General features: G+C 49.1%; 1 protein-coding gene across 16 annotated transcripts in view; it reads right to left on the minus strand.

The window, feature by feature from the left end:
• Nucleotides 1-10,547, minus strand: part of FGFR2 (fibroblast growth factor receptor 2) — a 100,721-nt gene extending 90,174 nt beyond the window's left edge. For 14 of the 16 annotated variants that reach the window (XM_019642964.1, XM_019642963.1, XM_019642962.1 and 11 more), the window contains exons 1-2: nucleotides 10,081-10,547; nucleotides 5,892-6,181 (exon numbers count right to left, since the gene is read on the minus strand). In XM_019642964.1, the coding sequence (XP_019498509.1) occupies nucleotides 5,892-6,054 (163 nt within the window). In that variant the 5' untranslated portion in view covers nucleotides 6,055-6,181; nucleotides 10,081-10,547. Of the gene's footprint in view, nucleotides 1-5,891; nucleotides 6,182-8,053; nucleotides 8,204-10,080 lie in introns of those variants that run through there. The other 2 variants (XM_019642950.1, XM_019642951.1) reach the window with 2 other exon arrangements.
• Nucleotides 10,548-21,401: the final 10,854 nt, after the last annotated feature.

The raw sequence follows: 21,401 nt of genomic DNA on the forward strand, positions 1-21,401 counted from the left end.
AAATAAATACACCCCTTGTCCTCACTCCTGAATCTATCAGTATTTTCCTTATAAGCTATTTTTTTACCTCCTCATAAAACATGTTCACCATAACCTGGAATTCTATCAATGTCTGCATTCCATTCAGACATGTCTTGGAGTTTACCCTTCTTTAGCTGGACAAGGGGTTACAGGACCGAGTCTGCCACGGCTTGGTTCCCTGACTCAGTACAGTCAAAAAAGCATCTGCAATTTTTATTATTCAATTCGCGTGACGTGGCAAAAAGTCCAGCACGGGGCGTAGTCACTTACAGAATTCCAAAGTGGAATAAATGACAACTCACACCCAACATGGTAAAACTCCGTCATGGCGCAAGCTTCCCAGAGCCAAAATTACCGAAAACCTGAAGTGTGCCTGTGTCACTTGACACAAGGATGACTGTGATCTGCACCCCAATAATTAAATATCCTTCTGCATGACTATATAAATGGCGAATGCTTGAAGTTATAAACGGGAGTCGCTGAAAGCCTGCAGCCACCACAGATGGGGCCGCCATTTTGCATTTTCTATCATGCCATAGCACAGGGGTAGTAATGCATCAGAGCAAAAAAGAAAGAAAGAAAGAAAAACTTGGAAAAAGTGTGACCTTTGTTACTTTCAGAAGGAGACATCTCCAAGATATGCCGGACCATCACAGAGAAGTGGCCAGCAGCCCCTTCAACCAGACCTTGGTAAAGAACTCAGCCTCAAGTTCCCTTCCCTTCCTCCTCACATCCCTGAAAACCAAGAAGGCCAGAGCTGCACCCGGCTGGGTCACTCCTGGTCTACCTGGGTAGGCAGGAGGAAGTAGCCAGTTTGTGGAGCCCTAAGGCTTCCCATGAAGATAAACATTTTTCTCCAAATGGAATATGAATTATACATAGCGTTAAAAACTCAAGTTCAAGAGCCCCTATCAAGTCAAAGCTGAGTTCCCAGGGGTTTGTTCAGCTTGGATAGCATGATCAGAAACTTTCAGCGAAGGCCAGCTTACAGTCCTTACATATCGAGCTCAATGTTCAGTCACATAGAGCCTTCAACACCATCACCATCCGTTAGAAGAAACGACACTAAGGTGAGACAGGGAGAAGGACGTGGGGGAAAGGTGTGGCCTGATGGGTAACATCAAACCTTTCAATGCCAGGGAAGCTGGAAACGCAGAGCCATCTCTAAATCTCACCTGGATATAGCAAAAGGATAAAAAGAATGCAAAACCTAAGGCTAAAGTCATCCCTCAAGGAGAATACAATAATAATAAAGGCCATGGGTGTTTTTGCACAGCCACATAAAACCCACCGGATCAGAACCACTTGTGGGATAGCCTGAAAAACTTTCGAAACATCATTTCCGAATTGCCTACCATGACAGTCAGCTTGCTAAGAATCAAACCAGTACAGTAGAGCAGTAGCTCACCAGATGTACTTCTTACCTAGTCTAACATGCTGTCACCCCCAAATCAATTTCCCACGTTTTCCTTTAAGGAGTAAAATTAGACAGCTTAAACGGAAATGTAAAATCAAGCCAGATTCTGATGAAAGATGGTGGTAGCCCTTAAGCAATTACCCTGGATAAGTAAACACCCAAACAACACACTGGCAAGCTCCAGCACGACTTGATACATTTTATTGAGAATGTGAACATTAAACAAAACTTCCTGTTTAAACACTACCCCAGTTATTTCATAACCATGTAATTATTCATTAAGTCTAATATTGGAAATATCCCATATTGGACTTCCCTGGTTATCTAAATTCTCATCCTCAACTAGGTCGGAAAGACTTGAAAGGAACAAGTCTTCAGTTATGGCCAAGAGGTGGGGCTGGTCACATAGTAGGTACTCAAGTGTTTTAACTAGTTCAAATAAACAGGCAACACACACACACACACACACACACAAACACACACACACACACAAATTGGGGTCAGAGGGAGCCAGTGTAGACAGTATACAAATACCAGGTCTCTGGGCTTGCCAAATTTTTGCTCCAGAAGTAATATTAAACACAGCTCTTTGTCTTTGAATTGTGAAATACTTTATATACTAATAAAGAATGTGTACTTCATTGTGTATTTAACTGCATAAGCCTGCATTTGGTTTAATTGACCAAGAATAAGTCCTTGTTCCTAAGATATCAAGTTACAGTCAACTCTTAAATATTAACACTCATACTGAGGAACAAAGATGCAGATAATACAAAACAGAAGATTATTTTAAATCATTCACTTTTGGTATGCGGATATATTCTTTTTTCTTTTCTTTTAACTTGCAATTAAATGCGTATGGCTGATATTATGGCATTTACAATACTTCTAACAAAGATGTAAAACCATGCTGGAATAATCTGACTCAGGAGGGACTCCGTGCAGAGCCTCACTAACCTCTCCACTGTTGAACTCGGGACCAGTTCTGGACCAGGACAGCATCACCTCTTAGAAGGTCACCAAAAAATTGGTTAAAAAAAAAAAATACGCCAACTACTTTCTTCCCAGGTTACTTACTGTTTTTCAGAATCACACTTTGTGGAGGGTGGGAAAGTCATTAAGGGTTTTGGGTTAGAAAAGCCCTTTTATTTTAGCTCCTACTGAGCTGGTGTCAACAAAGATGTCCTTAATGTCAACAATGACTTAATTAACAGGAGTAGGTGACAGAGTCAGGAAGAACTGGAAAGTAAGAGCTGCCTCCTCTCCAGGGTAATCAAGCTTGACTATACTTTAAATAATTAGAATATTAATCAACGAAACCGTACTTGGCATTGAGGACAGCCCTCCATTGTGTCAATAACTGACCACCCTTCAGCTGGTCCCTTACAGCAATGAATGACCCATTGAAAATAGCCATTTTTAATCTGGAATATTAGCAATTAAAATCTTCCAGAGACTGTTTTCTTCTTACATCAGCTGAGTAAACCCGACCCCACTGTTACCACTTCAGAAAGTGTCCAGAAGAGAAATGATAGATGCCAGGATGACATCGGACATGACATTGTACAAAGCCTAGAGACAACTGGAAAAGGACTCTCGTGTCATGGCTCAGGCTCCTTCCGAGAACTTAAGTCACATTTTTAAATCACATTTTTCTCTGGACGCATTTTTTCTCTGATCAAGCCCAAAAGACATTATCTAACCTGAGCTTCCAAATTAGCAAACCACAAAGCCTTCCAAGATAAGGCATTGTGCAATAAAAGGTCAAGGTTGAATTTATTGTTAACCAAAGCTATAGTTATAGTAACCGAGGAGGACAGGCAGCCACTGACATACACCAAAGGGTATCTGTCTCCCTCCCTCCTTCCCTCCGTCTTTCCAGTCTTTCCAGTCTTTCCCTCTTTCCCTCTCTCCCTCTCTCTCCCTCTCTCTCTCTCTCTCCCCTCCCTGCCCCAACCTCCACTCCACCCCCACCCCCAATTCTGCAGGACTACAACAGCCTCAACTGGAGCTGCCTTAGTCAGTCTGCTTCCTTTGTTAAAAAACTCTTTACTTGTCTATAATTGTATTTCATTCCTAATAACCTCTGACACCGAAACAAAACTGCAATGGAAGAACTCGTCTTAGGGCTCCAATCGGTTGCCAATATTGGGCTAAGAGACAAGCCAAGTTCGGGCCCTATGGAAAGCAAACACAGCTGCCTGGAAACACGAATGGCCTCCTCCATCAGAGAGCATTTCTTCTCGACGGTCTCCAAAAGCCTAGACATTTCATGACATTGTGGCAACTGATACGGCCAGCCCACCAGAATGGGAAGACACATGTGCCCAGCTCACTGGGAAGAGTGAGGAAAGCACGTCCTGGGTGCCTACTGGGTGCCAGGCCCTGAGCTCACTGCTCTGTATGTCTATGCCCAGGCACATTTAAATCTCCTAGCAACCTCTTGAGGTCATCGAAAGGCTTCTGAGGATATTAATATTCATTTAACACCTTTTTTTAAACCTCTCACAGCCCTGGACACAAACCTCATAGAAAGCTATGAACCAGAAAAATGCACAGAAGGACATCTGCAAAATATTACCTACAATTTCAGGGAATTCATGGATCTCCCCCCACCCCCGGCCCCCTGATGCATCCTCAGATCCCAGGTTAGGAAGACCTGCTGTCAACTCACACTGGTGCTGGATACAAATTTTTACACAAAAGAACCGCTGGGGGGACTCCCTCCCTGCCTACTGTTTTTCCCCCTCACCTCTCTCCCTCTGCATGTACACACATATTTTCAACTTTCTTCAATAATTAAATACGATACAAGAAGTCCTCCAGGACCATTTTACACTTTATGTTGGAAATAAACTCCCGATAATGCTGCCCTGAAAGTCTAAATGAAAAATGACAGTTTTTTCCTAACCTGGGCCGGTGCTGGGCGCACACTGCTGGCAGTCAGGCCCAGCTCAGCAGCCGCGGTGTGTGCTGAGCCACGAACTCAAGGGAAAACCAGCAATTAGGGAAACATCCATTGTAATTATTAGCAAAATTAAAGAAGTACAGGCATGACTTTCAGAAACCCGGAACCTGTTCCCTCACATTTAAGCCCTTTCAAATGCATCACCCCTGCACATTAACATTCGTGCTTGTGTCACAGCACATGTCACAAGGAGGCAGTCCCATACGCATCGCAGCTAGAGCCTCAGAAACCAAATCTTCTTACCAGATTCACTTCCCGGGGACATGGAAGTCACTGCGATGTCACCGCGCCTGTTCATTATAAAACCGCCACACCTGTCTCTGTGTTAGAAAACGGGCCTGCTCTGGGAAGGTAGCGCCTCCGTTTTAGAAAGCTTTGCCCGACTTACTTGTCCTTTTACAACTCATGCACGGGGTCTCCTAGGGAGCCCCTCTCTCAGCACTGTCATCTCCAACAGGAGCACCGCCCTCCTTCCCTTATTGTCCTGGACAGGCTTTCTTGTCCTCTTCCAGAACAGCTGAGCTGACCCCAGACCACTCAGGACCGTGGCGGGCCCCCCAAAGCTCAGCAGGCACCAGGTGGGCTCTCAGGGAACAGGTTCATTAAGTGGCGATGAGTGCTGGGATCTGCCATTTTATTCTCGGATTACCACTCGAAAAATAAGTCAGCTACCAATATTCCCAACTGATGACAGATTTCAATGCTGCACCAAGCAGAGGCCTGGCTACCGCCGTCACAGAAAGACCTGGGAAAGAGGTTCCAAATCGGCCCAGCTGACTCCTTCAGCCTCGGCTACTGCTCACAACTGGCCTTAGGCCTTCAAAACTCAATTTCCAAAGCTGAAACACCAAACGCATGCCCTGTTAAGATCTGGAAGTTCTCACAGGTGTGGGAGACGCCCAGGTATATTTGCTTTCCAATTTCCCTAAAATAGAATTTGCCGCTCTGTGATGTAATGCTTAACTATTATGAATTACAATGACCTAAAAAAAAAAATCTGACATGTCAAGCATCTCTGTGCTGAACTTTAGAAGCTTTACTCCTCAGACAATGAAAATAAAATGTCAGCGTTTCAGATGTAGGCAATTTCCCTTAGTGGCTCCTTTTGTCAGGAAATAGCAATTCCTTTACGCTGTAAGCAAGACACTCCCTCCAGTGCGAGCACGGCTGCAGGAAGCTGGAGATGGCATTCATCTCGCCCTCCCAAAGCTCTCCTGGGCATTGAATAAAGGTGAACTGCCAGCCTCCCTCACCCAGCACAGGGAACCACCGAACTAGACCACTCTGCCTGCAGCCTGACAGCCAAAGAACCTTCCCTCATAATCTCTGCAAGATGCGGGGGGAACCACTCTTCCTAACTCTTAGAAGACTCACACCCAATGCTAGGGCAGCTGACTCTAAAACAGACCTTGACCTCAGGGCCACTTCCCCCAGGCAAATCCCAAAACAAACTTGGTTCCCTGCAAGTGAAATGAAAGAACTTACCTTCTGGCTCTAATGTGGTATCCTTCACTAAATTGGAGGGCCGGGCCAGAGACAAGGTTGCCATGGTGACCACAACCAGGCAGATGAAGCGGCCCCAGCTGACCATGGTTACGGTGCCAATGCGCCGTCCTCTTCCATATCTCCATGTGGACGTTAATCCCATCTGCACACTTCCTCTAGGAGCATGGACTGCCAGGAAAGCCTTCAGCCTGCGGTGGGCTCAGGTGGGCTCAGGAAGCACGGGGCTGCTACAGCCACTGCCGGTCTTGCTGCTGCCTCTGCTGCAGCCTCTAGAGGAAAAGAGGTTCGGCGAGTCAGTGAAATCCTTCCCAACGCCAACTCATTAAACCCAAGTGGGCTCGGGCCGTTGTCAGCTTCTCAACTATTCCGCAAGCAGTTCTTTTTCATTATCTGCAAATGCCTTCCCTTGGCACCTCCGAGTCCCAGGTGTTTCCACCAGCCAGGTCCACAAAACGTGTGAGGCTGATCTTTGAATCAGCATGCTTTTAAGAAACTGAGAAAAAGAGTAGCTACAGGACAGATACGCACGGCCACTTCAGTTAGGCAAAGTGTACTCTCTTCTCCTATCCAAGACCTTTACCACCCTCAAAAGCAAAAGCCACATGACCCGCGTTTCAAAGGCAACTAGAAAAGAAAGTGAACAACTCTCAGGCTGGCACAACCAGCCTCACTGACTTCTCTTAGGCTGAGTGGGCTTTTCCGCAAGCTGAACCCTGGAGGCGGCTGCTTCCAGCCTTATTTCTACGGGGCTGAAGCTGAGCGGACTGAGGGATCAGGAAGAAAGGAGGGCAGCAAAATAAAAAGAATCCCAGGAAAGCTACCAAAAATTCCCACCAGTTTACACTTGTCAAGACTCATTTTCAAACGCAGCCTTTCTGCAAGCCGCCACTTACAAAGAATGAACGGAACTGCAATGCATTCAAAGCAGCTGATCCAAAAGTGATTCGAACGCAGGCTGAATCCCCTTCCCCTGTGACTGATGGCAGCCCAGGCCTAGTAAATGTCTTCAAGCTACACAGTGTGGGTGAAGCAATGGAGCTGATGCGAACTCTGATGAATAATGCAGGTTTCTTAGTGATGATGATATGTAGACAATTGTCACGGTGTGTGTGATTGGGCCAGTGACTTTCAATATGCTAACCTATTGGCTTAAACTTCAGAGTAGAAATTTTACAAGGGGGCGCTCAACTTAACTATTCTGTTCACCCATTTGATCCAAAGGCAAAGAGAATTTTCCAAGCTTAAAACAGTCAAAGGACTTTATATTTGTTCAGTATCCTCAGTTACGAAGTGTGCAGCCGAAGTGCACAAACTTTAGAGGCTTTGATTAAAACAATCACAGATTCTGTGAACGCTATGCATGAACCACATTTTATAAGATCGGGGGTAGGGAGTGAAACCTTTAATATAAAAATGTCTTAAACCCTGCGCTTTTTGCTTGCCAACTTGGTGTTGCAAATTATGACGTAGGATTTCAACACTGCCCGAGCCTCCCCAAAGCTACATCAGAGAAACTGCTCTTTTTTAGCCTTGACTAAGGGCTAAAATGGGTAAGGGAGAAGAGGATGCACCATTTCCAGAGGAGAAAGAAAAATCTCTGCTGCCAAGACAGCACATGTGAAATGGTGTGATTCCCAGCAAAAGCAACCATGTGTGTGTGTGTGTGTGTGTGTGTGTGTGTGTGTGTGTACACACCCTATGTTTTCAGATAGCCTGAAGGACTTCCCCCCCCCAACTTTTCCTTCAAGTTAAAAGCCTCTAAAGATAATTCCGTATCTATTTCTACATACATGTGGGAGGGAAGTACACAAACATTCTCATTGATTTACTAAGCATTTCCAGAATGCATGGGAATTTTCTGCCGCGAACACAATTTCATGAACAATCTTAAATCCTAGCCGGACACTTCACCCCAGGCTGCCTCCCCAGCCACCTCACCCAGGTGAGCCCAGCCCAGGGCGCCTCCTTCGCTCTACGCTAGAGGAAGGTGGGCAGTGACCCCAGCTCAGTCTCAAGCCATTCACTCATCCCATCAAACTGCACCAATTTGACAGACAGCCATCTCCAGGTCCAGGCCCCACAGCAGCCCCCTCCCCAAATCTCTGGAGGCCTAAGGTGGCAGGCCTAAGGTGGCAACTCACCAGAGTGGACAAAAGTGTGGAGGGACCTCCTAGGCAGGATAATTAGGTCCCGAGGCTCAGTGTTGGGAACACAGGCCCAGCATGCTGCTGGCGGCCACAATCCCGGCTTCCTGCCTTCAATACCATAATCCTTCCTGGAGTCTGAGCCTCAGTGAAAGCCCCAGCGTGTTTATTTTTCCCCTTGAAAGGGAACTCTCTTCTCAGCCTGGCCGTGGGAGGAGTCTTCACTCTCCCTGTGATGGATGGCCCTTCATGACCACTCGCTCCCCTGGTCCATTTTCACCTCCGCACAAGCCTGCCCCCAAAAGACGGGCAAAGTGACCAGCGAGAAAGCCTGGCTGGGGAGTGGTCTCCATGCCAGGTCTACGCTGGGCTCCTCAATTTACCAGAACATTCCCAAATCCCCCACGCTCCAAGATGGCAAGCCAACACAGTGCCCGCTGTGAACTTCCACCTCTAACCAGTTGTCTGTCCAGAGCTGGCTCACCCATGCTGAGCATTTGGGCGCTTTGTTCTTGGTAGATTTCACATCGGGAAAGGAGGCAACAGTGCCAGGCAAGTGGGGGATGCCCAAGGGGCAGACCTATCTCCAGACTCAAAGCCTCCCTGCTGCTCCCCTTTTCCCCAGGGCTGAGTAAGGGGCTGGAGTTATTAAGGGGTCAAATCTGGGGTAGGGAGAATTCCTCAACATATTGAAACCTCAAAAACTACAAAATGCAGGCTGAGGCAGGACCGCAATCCCTTCCCTGCTAAAGCTTGCAAGCTGATGAGAACTTGCAGCAGATCGGGGTAAACTCCTCACCAACACCAGCCCGGTTTCATTGTAGCATTTCTTTCATTTGTTTGCCTGGAATATCCTGTTTTTCTCTCCCTTTTCGGGGCGCTAAAGAGCTCAAAGAAATCTGCATTTTAATTGACATTCCAGGGAAAGGGAGAGGGGCGCCTGATTGCTTTTCTATTCAAACTAAACAGGCTTTTCAGATGAAAATGAGTCGAGGCCAGAGGAAGATTTACAGGGATTTGGGACCAAGGGGACAATAGGGTTTTAAATGTTGATAGCGTTTCACACCAAACACATAATGGGTGCCCAGAGTGTGAAAGCAGGTTTGCCTTTAAGGGCAGGTTTTATTGAATTGGCCGAGAAGAAGGAAGGCCCAGAGAAGAGTCTGCAAGGGAGCGGGCGGCGAGGGGAACTGCGGAGGCTCGTCGTCGCCCCGGGGCCGGACCCCTGCGCCCCGCCGCCCCGTAGCCGCGTGGGTCGGAGCCACCGCCTAGCCGGGCCTCGGTGGATTCCCCTGCGCAGCCGGGTCGCTCGCTGAAAGAATGGGCGCGCAAGTTAGCACTCGCCTGCGCTTTCGACATCTCTGAACCGCAGCAGGCAGCGGACTAGAAAAAGTCGGTCCAGTTCGCCCCCTAGCCCCAGGTGCGCTGCGCTCCCTGCAGCGCCCAAGGCGGCTGCGGGCGAGGGGCGCCCGACACTGAAATCGTAGAACCGAAGCAGCCCCCGCCCAAAGATGCCACCCCCACGAAGAAGTCGCCCGCCCCATCACAGCGGCTCCCTCCCGGGAAAGGGCCCCCCGCTGGGGTCTGCATGGGACAGGGCGGGCGTTCCCCGGGCCCCGGAATGAGGGACCCCAAAGACGCCCCTCTGAGCCCCGGACTTGCGGGGCTGTGCCACCAGAAATTCAGCTCCGCCGCTCGCCCGCCGGCTCTGGGGTCGGAGGCTCGCGCCCGGCCGGGGGACAGAGCCGGCCAGAGTTTGACAGGGATGGGGGCGTCAGCGCCAAGAGGCAGATGTCAGCATCTGGACGGGGGTGGCGGCGGCAGAGCTTCCCAAACGCCAGCCGTCAGCGCGCACCCTGCTCCCCCATCACCTCTGCAGCCAAAGAGGGGGGACAGAGAGCAGCCTCCAGCGCCAGTCCCCCGCTCCTTCCGTTCGGGAGACCGTGCCCGCGGCGTCCCAAGCTCCCAAGACGCCCCCTTTCCCCGCGGGCGAGGCTCCCCCAGGCGCCCGACACCGCGATTACCTTGAATGGCAGCGCTCCTCGGCGATCGGTTCTGTCCCGCGCCCGGCGTGGGTCGGGATGGAGCCAGGGACAAGCTCCCGGGAAACTAAAAAAAAAAAAAAGGGGGGGGTGGTGGTCCTGGGGTCCCCGTCGGTGCCAAGGCTGGGAGGCTTCACGCGCACCCCAGGCTGAGGAGGAGCGCGGGCATGACGCCCGCGAGCTGCCCTCGGATTTGGGGAGCGAGAGGAAGAAAGAACTCAGGCTCGGCGTTTCCTACACCAAACTTTGCTCGTAACTTGCGTCCGCTCACAGCGCCCGGGAAAGCTGCGGCCTCGGGGCGCCCGGACGCCGCCAGCCTGGAGAGAAGTCGCCGCGCCGGGCCAGCTACGCCGCACGCAGACCCCCCGGCGCCCCAGCTTTGTGGCGGCAGCGCTCGCCCGTCCGCCCGCCCGCTCGCTCGCTCGCTCGGCTCTCCGCTGCCGCCGCCCGCGCCGCGGCTGCCGCCGCCCCCTCCCGGCGGGTCACGCCCCCCGCTGAAACCCGAGCCGTTTCCTGGACGGCGGCGCCCGCTCCGCCAATCAGCGCGGCGCGCGGGACCGCCCCGACTCCGCGCTGCGCCCGACGCCTGCGAGCCGCCCGAGACGCCGGCGGGGAAGGCTGGGTGCCCCGCCGCCCTCCAGACCGAGAGGTGCAGCCGCATCCTCGCCTCCTCGGTGCATCAGGCTGGGTCCCGCGCCCCCGCCCCCGTCCATCTCTTGGGAGTTAAGACTGACTGACCAACGGTTTGCTGGGTGATTGCGCTACGTTGTTTTATTTCAAGTCAGAAGACCAATGACAGAATGCCTGCCCTACCCCTAAAGAGACTTTAAAATTCGTCTAAACGGTACTGGAGGGAGGAATATAATGCAACTGAAACTTCGGGAGGAAAGGAAACAACTTGAAAATGTTTGCAGGGCGTTGCACTTTTCTATCCTGCAAAACAATAGAAGGAGAGAAGACACGAATATTTACGGAGGCCCTACTGTGGGTAGGTCACACTGAAGAGGTTATTAGTTTTAATCGGCATAGCCACCCCTGCAGAGTAATAGTTCCAGTTTCTGCTGAGGAACCTGAGGATGAGAGAGGTTAAGTAATTTCACTAGAGCCACACAGCTGGTTACTGGCAGAGCCTGGCGTTGAATCTGTCTTAGAAAAAGTCAAAAGCTGCAACAGAAATCTGTTGTTTAGCAACACATATTTGGATTAATAAAAAGAAATTCGAAAGATTCTAAAGACTCAACTCTTATAAATAGCTGTATGACCTTGAGCAAATCAATTTCCCTCTCTGATTTGTAGACTCTTAACTGTAAAATCAAATTCTTCAGCTGAACGTCAAGCTGTAACTGGTTAAATGTCATATTTTCCATTTACCTTTTTCACTGGCTGTGTCTATGGGATAATTTCTTTTTTAATATGCTTTTTCTCCCTCCTCACTCATCCAGCTCCTAAGCTGTGGTACGTAAGTTCAAGGCAGTATGTATAAAAACCTGAATTACTTTTCGTTAGAAAAGGTCATTAAATCCAGCAGTGCTTTAGAATGCTTTTGAGGCCTGAAGATAGGGGAAGCAGTGAAAACAAAGCTGACGTGGAAAATCGACTTTCCCTGCATTTATAAATACAGTTGCTCATGAGTCACTGACATCACACACTTCATAACATTTACGAATATATTTTTTCAAGGTGTCGCATCATTACGAAGTCATTTTCTTCACAGTACATCATAGAAAACTTTTGTGTAAATTACACAAAAGCCAGGGATAACAAATCGATTGAAATCCTTCAAGCAAATGGTGATGAAATGTTCAAAATTTGACAGCAAAAATGATAAGTCTGATCCTCAAGCAAAATTATCAGTCTGTATGCTTGGGGGAAGGGTATGTTTTTGGTCAAGTCTTCCAACTTGTGTCAGTCCCAGAACCTTTTAATTAACTGACACCTCAGCCAGGTAACCCTCAGCCATCCACTCCCACCAGGGGTCACAAAAAGAGATGTGAATGTCCCCTGCTGAGAACAGAGGCTGACACTTACATCTTTATATTCCCCACCAATGGGAAACTCGAGTGGCTCAGGACAGATTCCTTTCGCATCCTGCGACGTATCCATCAGCCGTTGAAAATGCTGCTAACACATTCTCACATAAATTACTGGTGCAGAAAGCCATCGACCCCATCCCCAGTCACCAATAGCTTTCTGAGCGCTGAACAAAAAGGAAGCCTTCCACTGAAAACGACAAATAAGAACATCTACATTAACGTCCAGGCGCAGTTTGCAGAATTTATTCTTTATAGGGATAAAAAGACACCAACCCATCAAAAGCCCCTTACTCCCTTCAGAGCGTTCATTTTCAAGCGAGCGAAACCCACTGGCCCACAACAGCAAACTCTTCAGTTTTGAGAAAAGAAAAAGCATGTTTGGAATCTAAAAAAAAAAAAATTCTGTCATCATATTTAGGCTTCAAGTGACCTCAGAGGGTCTAGGAAGGCTTTCACACCAGTGAGGCATCTGAATGAGAAAATAATCTCTTCACAGTTTTTTTCTCTTCCCTCTTCAAGTGGCTGGAACCCTTTGTCAATGGCCTCCTGTGAATGGTGTTGCTAATAAGCCTATTAATGAGCCTCCATGGCCGAGTGTGAATAGGTAAATCAGCCCCAATCTGTTGAGGTTCAGGGCCGAGGGCAGAAAAGCCAGCAAGAACTAAAGGTGACAGTTTGAACTGAACTCCAAGCACCAGCACTAGGTTTCGGCTGAAAGAACCGCCAACAAGGCCACATTCACAACCCCTCCACCCCTCCTGGGGGCCCTTTCATCACAATTCTACCCCCTTTACAAAATGTCTTGAGTAGCCACCCTTTTTTTTTTTTTCAAAAGCCCTTGAGACGTTCTTCTTTTTGTCGCTCCAGTAATGATACATCAATGGATGAAAGAAAAACGAGGACACCAGAAGCCAGTGCCCCCAAGTTTCCAGAAACAAACCGTCCTGCCAGCCCATTGGTTATGGGGGGAGAAAAAAAAGAGGGTGGGGACCCTCGCTGCCATGGGTCCCTCCCCTTTTAAGATTTAGAATTTCTCTTTGAATAACTTGTTTTTTAATGGGTGGCTGTGCCTTCACCCCACAGAGAAGTTAGATTAATAAAGGCTAATTAAGTGCCAATGGGCCCTTCTAATGTGGCTCTGAGCTTCCTGCAAAACTGAATTTCATTCTTTAAGACAATCTCAATAATGTCTATAGCATAAAAGAAACATTCAAAAGAATAAATATAGAACAGTCCAAGGACGATGGTAATAGTTGTTACTCTTGGGGTGAGGGGAGGGGTCTGATCTCCTGACGGCTCCATCCAGCTTCTGGCATTTTAACTGAAGCAAAATCTTGGGTCCCAACACTGAACAGCATCAATGATTTTAAACACAGACCTGAATCCCAAAGCCAAGACTTCCCTGCAGACACCAAGTGGCTTTAGTTCCAACAGGCAAGGTGTGACTCTCTTTACCCAGTGGCTGTGTGACCTTGGGCAAGTTACTGATGGTCTCTGAATCTTCCATTTTCTCAGGTGGAAAATAATAGTACCTATCTTGTAGCTATTTAGTAGGGTCACTTAATGGATTAAGTGAATTAAAGTGTGACAAGATGTTTTTATTCAGATGTTCCTTGTGGCTCTAGAGAAATCCTATGGCACATGGGGAATGCAATGTGTTTCCTATGATTATTATTAGCTGTTCTTAGTTCCACGCCTGGTACTATTGGAAGGATTGAAGTTTTTAAGTGAAGAGCCTAGAACCCAGTAACACCATCCAGATATTATTATGGACTTGGTTTTGACAGAGTCTGGGGCAATTATTGGGTCGCCGGGAAAGACATGATGTACTTTTCTATGTTTTTCAATGCAAAAAATGCGTCATGACTTTCCCGACGACCCAATGCTTCTGAATTCCCATCCCCCTACCTCTCTGCCCCAGCTGAAAGGCCTGGATGGCTACACAAGACCCGCCTGAGATGGCATGTGTCCTGGGCAGGTAGCCTGAGCCGTGCAAATGGCCACCAAATGGAAGGCAATGCAATGCTCACTGGCACCCACTGCCCCCCAGCAGCAGTTCTTGGGGTCAGCAAAGCAGGCAGGGGACAATGCCCAGTAGAAGGCCCTTCTAACACTGGCAAACAACTTAGCCCCCCAAAAACAGCTTCTTTAAACACAGGAGCATCTAAATAAAAATGGCCACTCTAGCCTGCTCTTACGGTTTATTAGATTTCCAAGTGGCTTGAGTGACATGAAGACCGGATCCAAAAGTAAGAAAGTGTGTGTTCATCCATCACGCTAAGGAAAGTGAGCCACAGAGAGGGGTACTGATGGGCTCCAGGCCACCCCACTGGTTAATGACAGGGAAGCCAGAAGGCTGGTGTCCTAATCAGGCTGGAGTTCGTTCCAGTGGCCCCCAGAGCAAGTCAGCCACTTTCACCTACCTGTGCCAGGTGGTGGCTCTTTCTAGGTGATTCAACTCAGTGTAGAATTGAAATTTGAGTAGAATTCGTTGTCTCCCAAAATGTTAATATTTCCAGAGAAGTTATCCACTCACCTTGGGTTCAGTCCACCTCTTTCTTCAAGTGCTCCAAGAAGAATGTGTGTTTCCAAGCACCTTCGAGTTCAGGTGCATAAGATTGGTAGACATCGTTTTCGAACACCTGCAGTTTCATTAGCCAAATTTGCCTAGTCTTCAAAATAGGGAAAGAATCAAGGGCCAACATTTGTGGTTCATCAAATGATTCTTAGGGATATTACAAAAACCTAATGGAAATGGAAAATTCTGAAGACTTGCTCAAGCTTGAGAATTTAAGGCTAAAAATCTGCCACACATTTGCTATTTACAACTAGGTAACCAGGTCTGTCACTCAAAACACAACAGAGGGGCAATTCCGGAAGCTTGACTGCGTTCTGGTTCAAGAAAAGCAAACGGTTATAAAAGATAGTGGGAGGGGGACTAATGGGGGAAATTTTGCTCTGGCCTCAATAGCGGCCCCTTTACTCCCTCCCCAACCCAATGCTGCAAGTTCCTCCCCAGCAGCTGCCAATCTGAACATGTGAATTGGTCAATTCGCTGGGTGGTCAGTCCAGCCAGACATGTGTACAATGCCCAGTGTCACAGGGTATCTGACAAGCAACATTGTGCAGTAGAGACAGCACCAGGACAGGGCACCCAAGACCTGTGTTTTCATCGCAACATTGTTAAGAACAAACAATGTGATTCTGAGGAAGTCATTGAACATCACCCTCCCCCACACACACACCTTGGCCTCACCCTCTTTTGCATAATGGAGGTCTCCAATTTCGAGCTTCAAAAATAAATTTGTCTATAATCTCCAGCCCCTCTGAACATTCCCTGCCTCCAGAGAAACTGAGTTGTCACCCATCACCCAAGAGCGACCACATTACAGGAAGTCAACGTCCACTTGAAAGTATTTTGAAACCATAGTCTAGGAACCCTGCTGTTGACCCCTGTCTTCCGGAAAAGTCCTCTAATCCTTGGCCCACTGCAGCTTAAGGGCAATTTATGGCATGTCATTGCTTGGCTGTGTGACTCTGCCCTCCCACCACTCCCAACCTGCACTCAACCACCACAACAATGCCTCCTAGCGGGCTGGAGAGAAGACACGCAGGTGGTTTTAGCGGGCGGGGTGGGGGTCAAGTTAGGAAGCGATTAGCAATGATGCCCCATTGCCACCTTCTGCTCCGTCCCCACCCACGCCCACCGTCATGCCCTACAGCTTTGCTGCCACTGTCCAACCTGGCAGCTGCCACCCAATGTCATTATTTCAAGTTAAATTAATTACAGTTAAGTAAAACAGACTTCAGCTTTTCCGTAGCACCAGCCACGTGCTTTTTCAATGCCACATGTGGCGTGGACCACCAAATTGGGCAGCTCAGGTATTATAGGAAATTGTCACTGTAGCAGAACATTGTATCAGACATCACTGGAGACTGCCCCGCCTTCCCCTTCTTTCCTCCAAGAAGGTCTTAGCCAGGGGACTCTCCTCCAGGATCTGCTCCTGCCTTTCCCCCTCCCTGACGCCCCCACCCTCCACACCCTCCGCCCACTCTGCAACGCCTTGCGCCACCAGTAAGGTGCAGGGCCCGGAACTGTATTCTCAGCATGGGAAGCGCTGAAGATACCCATGGTAGGTCTTTGTTGGACAAACACGATATTGTTGTTTACTGAAGGAGAGCGATTTGGTGCTGGCATCACCTCCTGATCCTGGGGCCCGCTTGAAGCAGTCCTGGTCTCAGTGGGACTATCTGTAGACCCTAAGTTCCCCTCTGCGAGGACTGCAGCCCCTCAAACCCTCTAAAATTCACAGCTGTGTGCTATTCATAGCTCTGAACCCAGAGGAAGAAAGGCGAACCCAGAGGAAGAAAGGCGGGCTGAGCCAAGGTGGCAATCCCTTGAAGAAAGCCCAGCTGAAATTGACCTTGGACACCAATTTTGGGGGAGAAGGGTTAACTGGGGACCACTAAACCTTAACACCCAGAACAGCCCAGCCTGTCTCTCCCATCTCTGGATGCCAGGGCCTGGCACACAGCCTGGCTAGTCCTGAGCAGTTTATTGAGCTACCTTTGTGTCTAACAGGCTTTCAATAGATACTTGTTGATTGATGGTGACTGTAATTTAGCCTCTTTGGGGGTTTCTTAATTAAGGCGTCTGGGTACATTTACATAGGGTTTTGCATCCAGTCGATGAGGTACATTTAGAAGTTAGAGAATAAAAGCCATTTTAATTAAGGGCAAGGCCGACCTAGCTGTGCAGTGGACGTCACCTTTCTTTGCAAGGACCTGATTTTCCACGGTGCATTCTTCCCTCTTTTCTCTTGATTTCTGCACTTGGTGTGTTACACCATTTCCGGAGGGTGTGTGTCTACTTTGTCCAAATGTGAAAAGAAGTTCACTTTAATAAACCAAAGGGGAGAAAAATGATGCTGCCAGGATCCCGGTAAACCTGGGGAAGGAGCCGGAGAATACAGAGCAGGACGCATCATAAAACCACAAACCCTGTAACTCTTTTAGAGTCCCAGAGCTCTTATATTTTGTCCCCAGGCTGGGAAGAAAGGCCATCAAGGGTGGGAGGGGGTAGCAATTTCTTTAACAGATTTCTAAGAGCAGCGTTGAGCAAAAATTAACTCCTTCGCGGGGGCTGGATGCCGGCGTGGCGCCCGGACTCGCTGCCCAGCGAGCAGGTGGCTCCAGGTGAGGGAAGTCCCCAGGGTCCCTTTGTTCTCTGGGCTCTGCGCTAGGAGGCGCGCGGCAGGCGCCAGCGCCCCCGTGTGGCCACAGGCGTCCCGTGCGCTCACAGGGTGAATGGGTGGGCGGGAGACGCCCGGGGCGTAGGGAGGCCCCGCGGAATGAACGAGGGGGGCGACCCGCCCCGCAGGAGGGGCCATCCCGCCATGCACCCGGCCTCAGCCCCATGTCGTTCGAGCTGCACAGGTGATGAGCGATCAGTGTTGAGGCGTGTCTGCACGGATTCTAGGGCTTGCTGGGACGGAATGTCTTGCCCCGACGGCTAGGGCTCCATGGCAAATGATCAGTACGTTCAGCTGGTGTTGTTCCCAGACTAGAGAGATTCAGACCCCCCTCTTTGTAGCCGTGTCCTAACCCTGGTCCTATTTCCTGCTACTTCTCTTTTGCTGTGTGACCGTGGGCAAGTTACTCGGCCTTTCTGAACCTCCGTGTCCTAATTTGTAGGCTGGGAATATGCTCAATATTCCCCTCTAATAGTCTTGATTCACCTCTAATAGTAGCCGCTGAAGCAGTCTAGGGCAGAGTATTGGCTCACTCTCTTCTAAAGGCCTTCTCAATACCCAGTGTTAACCCATCACGGTGGTCAGCAGATTCTTCGTTTTATCCAACTGAGGCAGCCTTTTGTCCCATCCTCTGGGGACAAGAAACGGACCCCTTCATTTTCTTTGTAAAAATCTTTTGTGTGCGTCAAAACGGGAATCAAGACATGTGTTAGCCGTATGTCCTCCAAATAAGACAATACACCACTTCAAAACACCGCTGGGTAAGGGGTGCCAAAGTTAGCGAATAAAAATACAGGACACCCAGTAAAATTAGAATTTCAGACAAACAAGTAATTTTTTTAGTATGAGTATTCCACAGTATTGTATGAACAAATACTGCATGGGGCATACTTATATTTAAAAAATTATTCATTGTTTATCCGAAATTCAGATTGAACTGAGTGCTCTATATTTTATATGCAGCCCTGCACTGGGTAGAAACCATTCCCACAAGCAGTCTGGTTGGAACAAGTTTAAGAGAGGTGGGCTTCTTCCCAGAGGTCACAGGGGGCTAATTGCCTTCTCTTTCCACCTAGACCTGCACCGGAAAAGGCCCCACTAAATCTGAGGGGGACAGGCCTAACTGGAGACTGTCACGCTCTCCCTGGGTTTGGTTTTCAGGCTCACTGTATGGCAGACCTGGGCCTATTTCAAAGTGATTGATTTATGTACGGACAGATCTTTTGACTGTTTGGTGGTAATGATAATCATCTATTCTAAAGCCATGTTTCCTCTTGAATGAACTGGTAACCACAGTGTTGACTCTGTCCTGTTGGAGATGGCATAATGTTTGGCCATCAAGTGTATATATGAAATGCATGGCCGTGGTCAGCTCCCCTGGGCACAGCCTTGCCACAGCAGATGGTCTCCATGAGACCCCAACCATGTAAGATACCAGACAGAGTAGTGACAAGCAGGTACTCGGCACCCGGCCTCTGTGCCTGCCCTCAAGAGGAATCCTGGCCACCATCCATTTCTCAGAGCCCAGTGACCATGTCACCAAGGAATGGTGTCTTATTGGCCTTCCTGGTTCCTGCATCTCCCGGCCAGGATTAGTGTGACCTGCGAAGGATTGGCCACAAAGCCTGTGGTGACAGCCTTCTCAGCCACTGTGCTTCCTTACCCGATCTCTGCCATCTTGTGGGGAACTGGCTGATGGACAAAACAGAGCTTTGGTCCAAGATGGAGGCAGACAAAAACCTCCTGCTACAAATGGGCCCCCTCACACCTGGCCCGTTTTCTGGCTGCTCTCCAGTGCCAGTCCCTCCCCCTTTACCTGGCTCTAGTTCTCAGACCTGCCTTTCCACTCCAGCCTGCGGGGTTTCCAGCAATTTCTCATGACCCACCAGTGTCAGCCATCAGCTGTCAGTACCACTCACATACCAGCCCAGGAGATCTCAGATCCCCACCCCTTCTGACCCCTCTGCCAGCCCGTTATGTCATATGTCATATGTCACATGACAGTCTCTGTATCTGGGCTCACTTTATCTATCATCCACCTTTGCCACAAATTCCTTCAGCTTCACACAGGTAAGTCGTGAACACTGGTTTCAGTCAGACCTGGGTTCCCACACCAGCTTCTCCACTGAGCAGCTCTCTGAACTTGAGCAAGGCTACCTAACCTCTCTGTGTCTCAGTTGCTACTCCTGTATCTAGGTGGTGTATTAGTTTCCTACTGCTGCTGTAACAAAATACCACAAACTCAGTGTCTTGAAACAACACAAATTTATTGTATCACAGTTCTGTAGTTTGGAAGTCTGGGTGGGCTCCGCTGAAATCAAGGTGTCAGCAGAGCTGTGTTCCTTCCTAGAGACTCTGGGGGAAGAACCTGCCTCCAGGCTCATACAGGTTGTTGGCAGAATTTGGTTCCTTGCGGCTCCAGAGCTCAGGTCCTGTTTCCTGGCTGGCCATCAGCCAGAGCCTCTGTCAGCTCGCTTCCAGCATGCTGAGAGCCAGCAACAACACATCGAGTCCCACTCACACTCTGAATCTCCCTGACTTCTCCCCTGCTTCCAGCTGAAGAAGGTTCTCTGCTTTTAAGGGCTTATGTGATTAGACTGGGTCCACCCGGGTAATCTCGCTATTTTAATGTCCACAACTTTAATTCTATCAGCAAAGTCCTTTTAACAGATTCTGGGGATTAGAAAATGGACGTCTTTGGTGGTGTGTGGGTGTGTGTGTGGGGGTGAGTTATTAGGCCTACTGCAATGATATTGTAGGGTATAACAAGGTGTATTTGTTTCCTAGGGCTACTGGAATGAAGCGCCACAAACTAAGTGGTTTATAACAGGAATGTACTGTCTCACAGCTCTGGTGACCCAAATCAAGGCGTCAGCAGGGCCATCCCTCTGAACCTTAGAGGAGGGTCCTTTCTCTCTTCTCCTGGCTCCTAGTGGAGGCTGACAATCCTTGAAGGTCCTTCACTTGTACCTGCATCCTTCTGATCTTTGCCTCAGTCATTACATGGCCTTCTCCCTGTGTGTCTGTATCTGAATTTTCCTTTTCTTATAAGGATACCAGTCATATTGAATGAGGGTCCACCCTAACGACTTCATCGTAACTTGAGTGCATCTGCCAATATCTTATTGCCAAATAAAGTCATACTCATAGACACCAGGGTTAGGACTTCAACATATATTTTGGAAGGATATAATTCCACCCAAAACACAATGTCTTGCCAACAAAGCACCCAGCATGGGGCCTGACCTCCAGCTGGTGCTTAATCAACAGTAGCAGTTGGCATTGCACAGGTCTACTCCCATACACCCTGGGTCCCTGTGTGCATGGACAGGGCTGGCAGTGCATGTGTTTAGAGCTTGAGAAATGACTCCTCCCTCCGTCCTTCTTTGCTGGCTGTCCCTTGCCCATCTTAGCGCAGCGTCACCTCTAACCCATTGCTCAGGCTCCCCTTCCCTGTGACGGCTCTCCCTTCTCTTGGGCTGTCCCAATTCACACCTTCACCACTCTTCAAGCCCCACCTGTTCTAGAAGGCTGCCCCTCAGATGCTGTGTCCATTGGCAGGTTGGGCCAATTGAAGACGGAGAATGGAGATGCTAGCTGCCCTGGAAACCCTGCTGCTCAGCTGGCTCTCAAAAAAGCCTTCCTGGGATGGCCGAGTGGCGCGTTGGTTAAGAACTGGCTTGGGATGCCAGAGGGCCCCGGTTCGGATCCCACGTATGAGGGCCAGTGACACTGCCCTCTACAGCTAAGATGCTGAACAACAGCTCAACCTGGAGCTGGGCTGCCGTGAGTCACCGGCGACGGTGTAGGCTGCAGCCCCTGTGGCAGTGGGTTGCCATGGGCTACCTGAGTAGCCAGCAGCCAGCATGAGCGGCCAGCAGCCGCAGTGAACGGCCGTCCAGAAGCCGGCGACTGATCTGCCTCGCCCAGGAAGAGCACAATGATGGTGCCAATTTGGGCCAGTGAAGCAACGTCCTCCACAACTAGACTGAAGAACAAAACAACAGCAACTTGTCTG

The sequence above is a fragment of the Hipposideros armiger genome, unplaced genomic scaffold (assembly GCF_001890085.2).
Source record: "Hipposideros armiger isolate ML-2016 unplaced genomic scaffold, ASM189008v1 scaffold_74, whole genome shotgun sequence".
Classification (NCBI taxonomy): domain Eukaryota; kingdom Metazoa; phylum Chordata; class Mammalia; order Chiroptera; family Hipposideridae; genus Hipposideros; species Hipposideros armiger.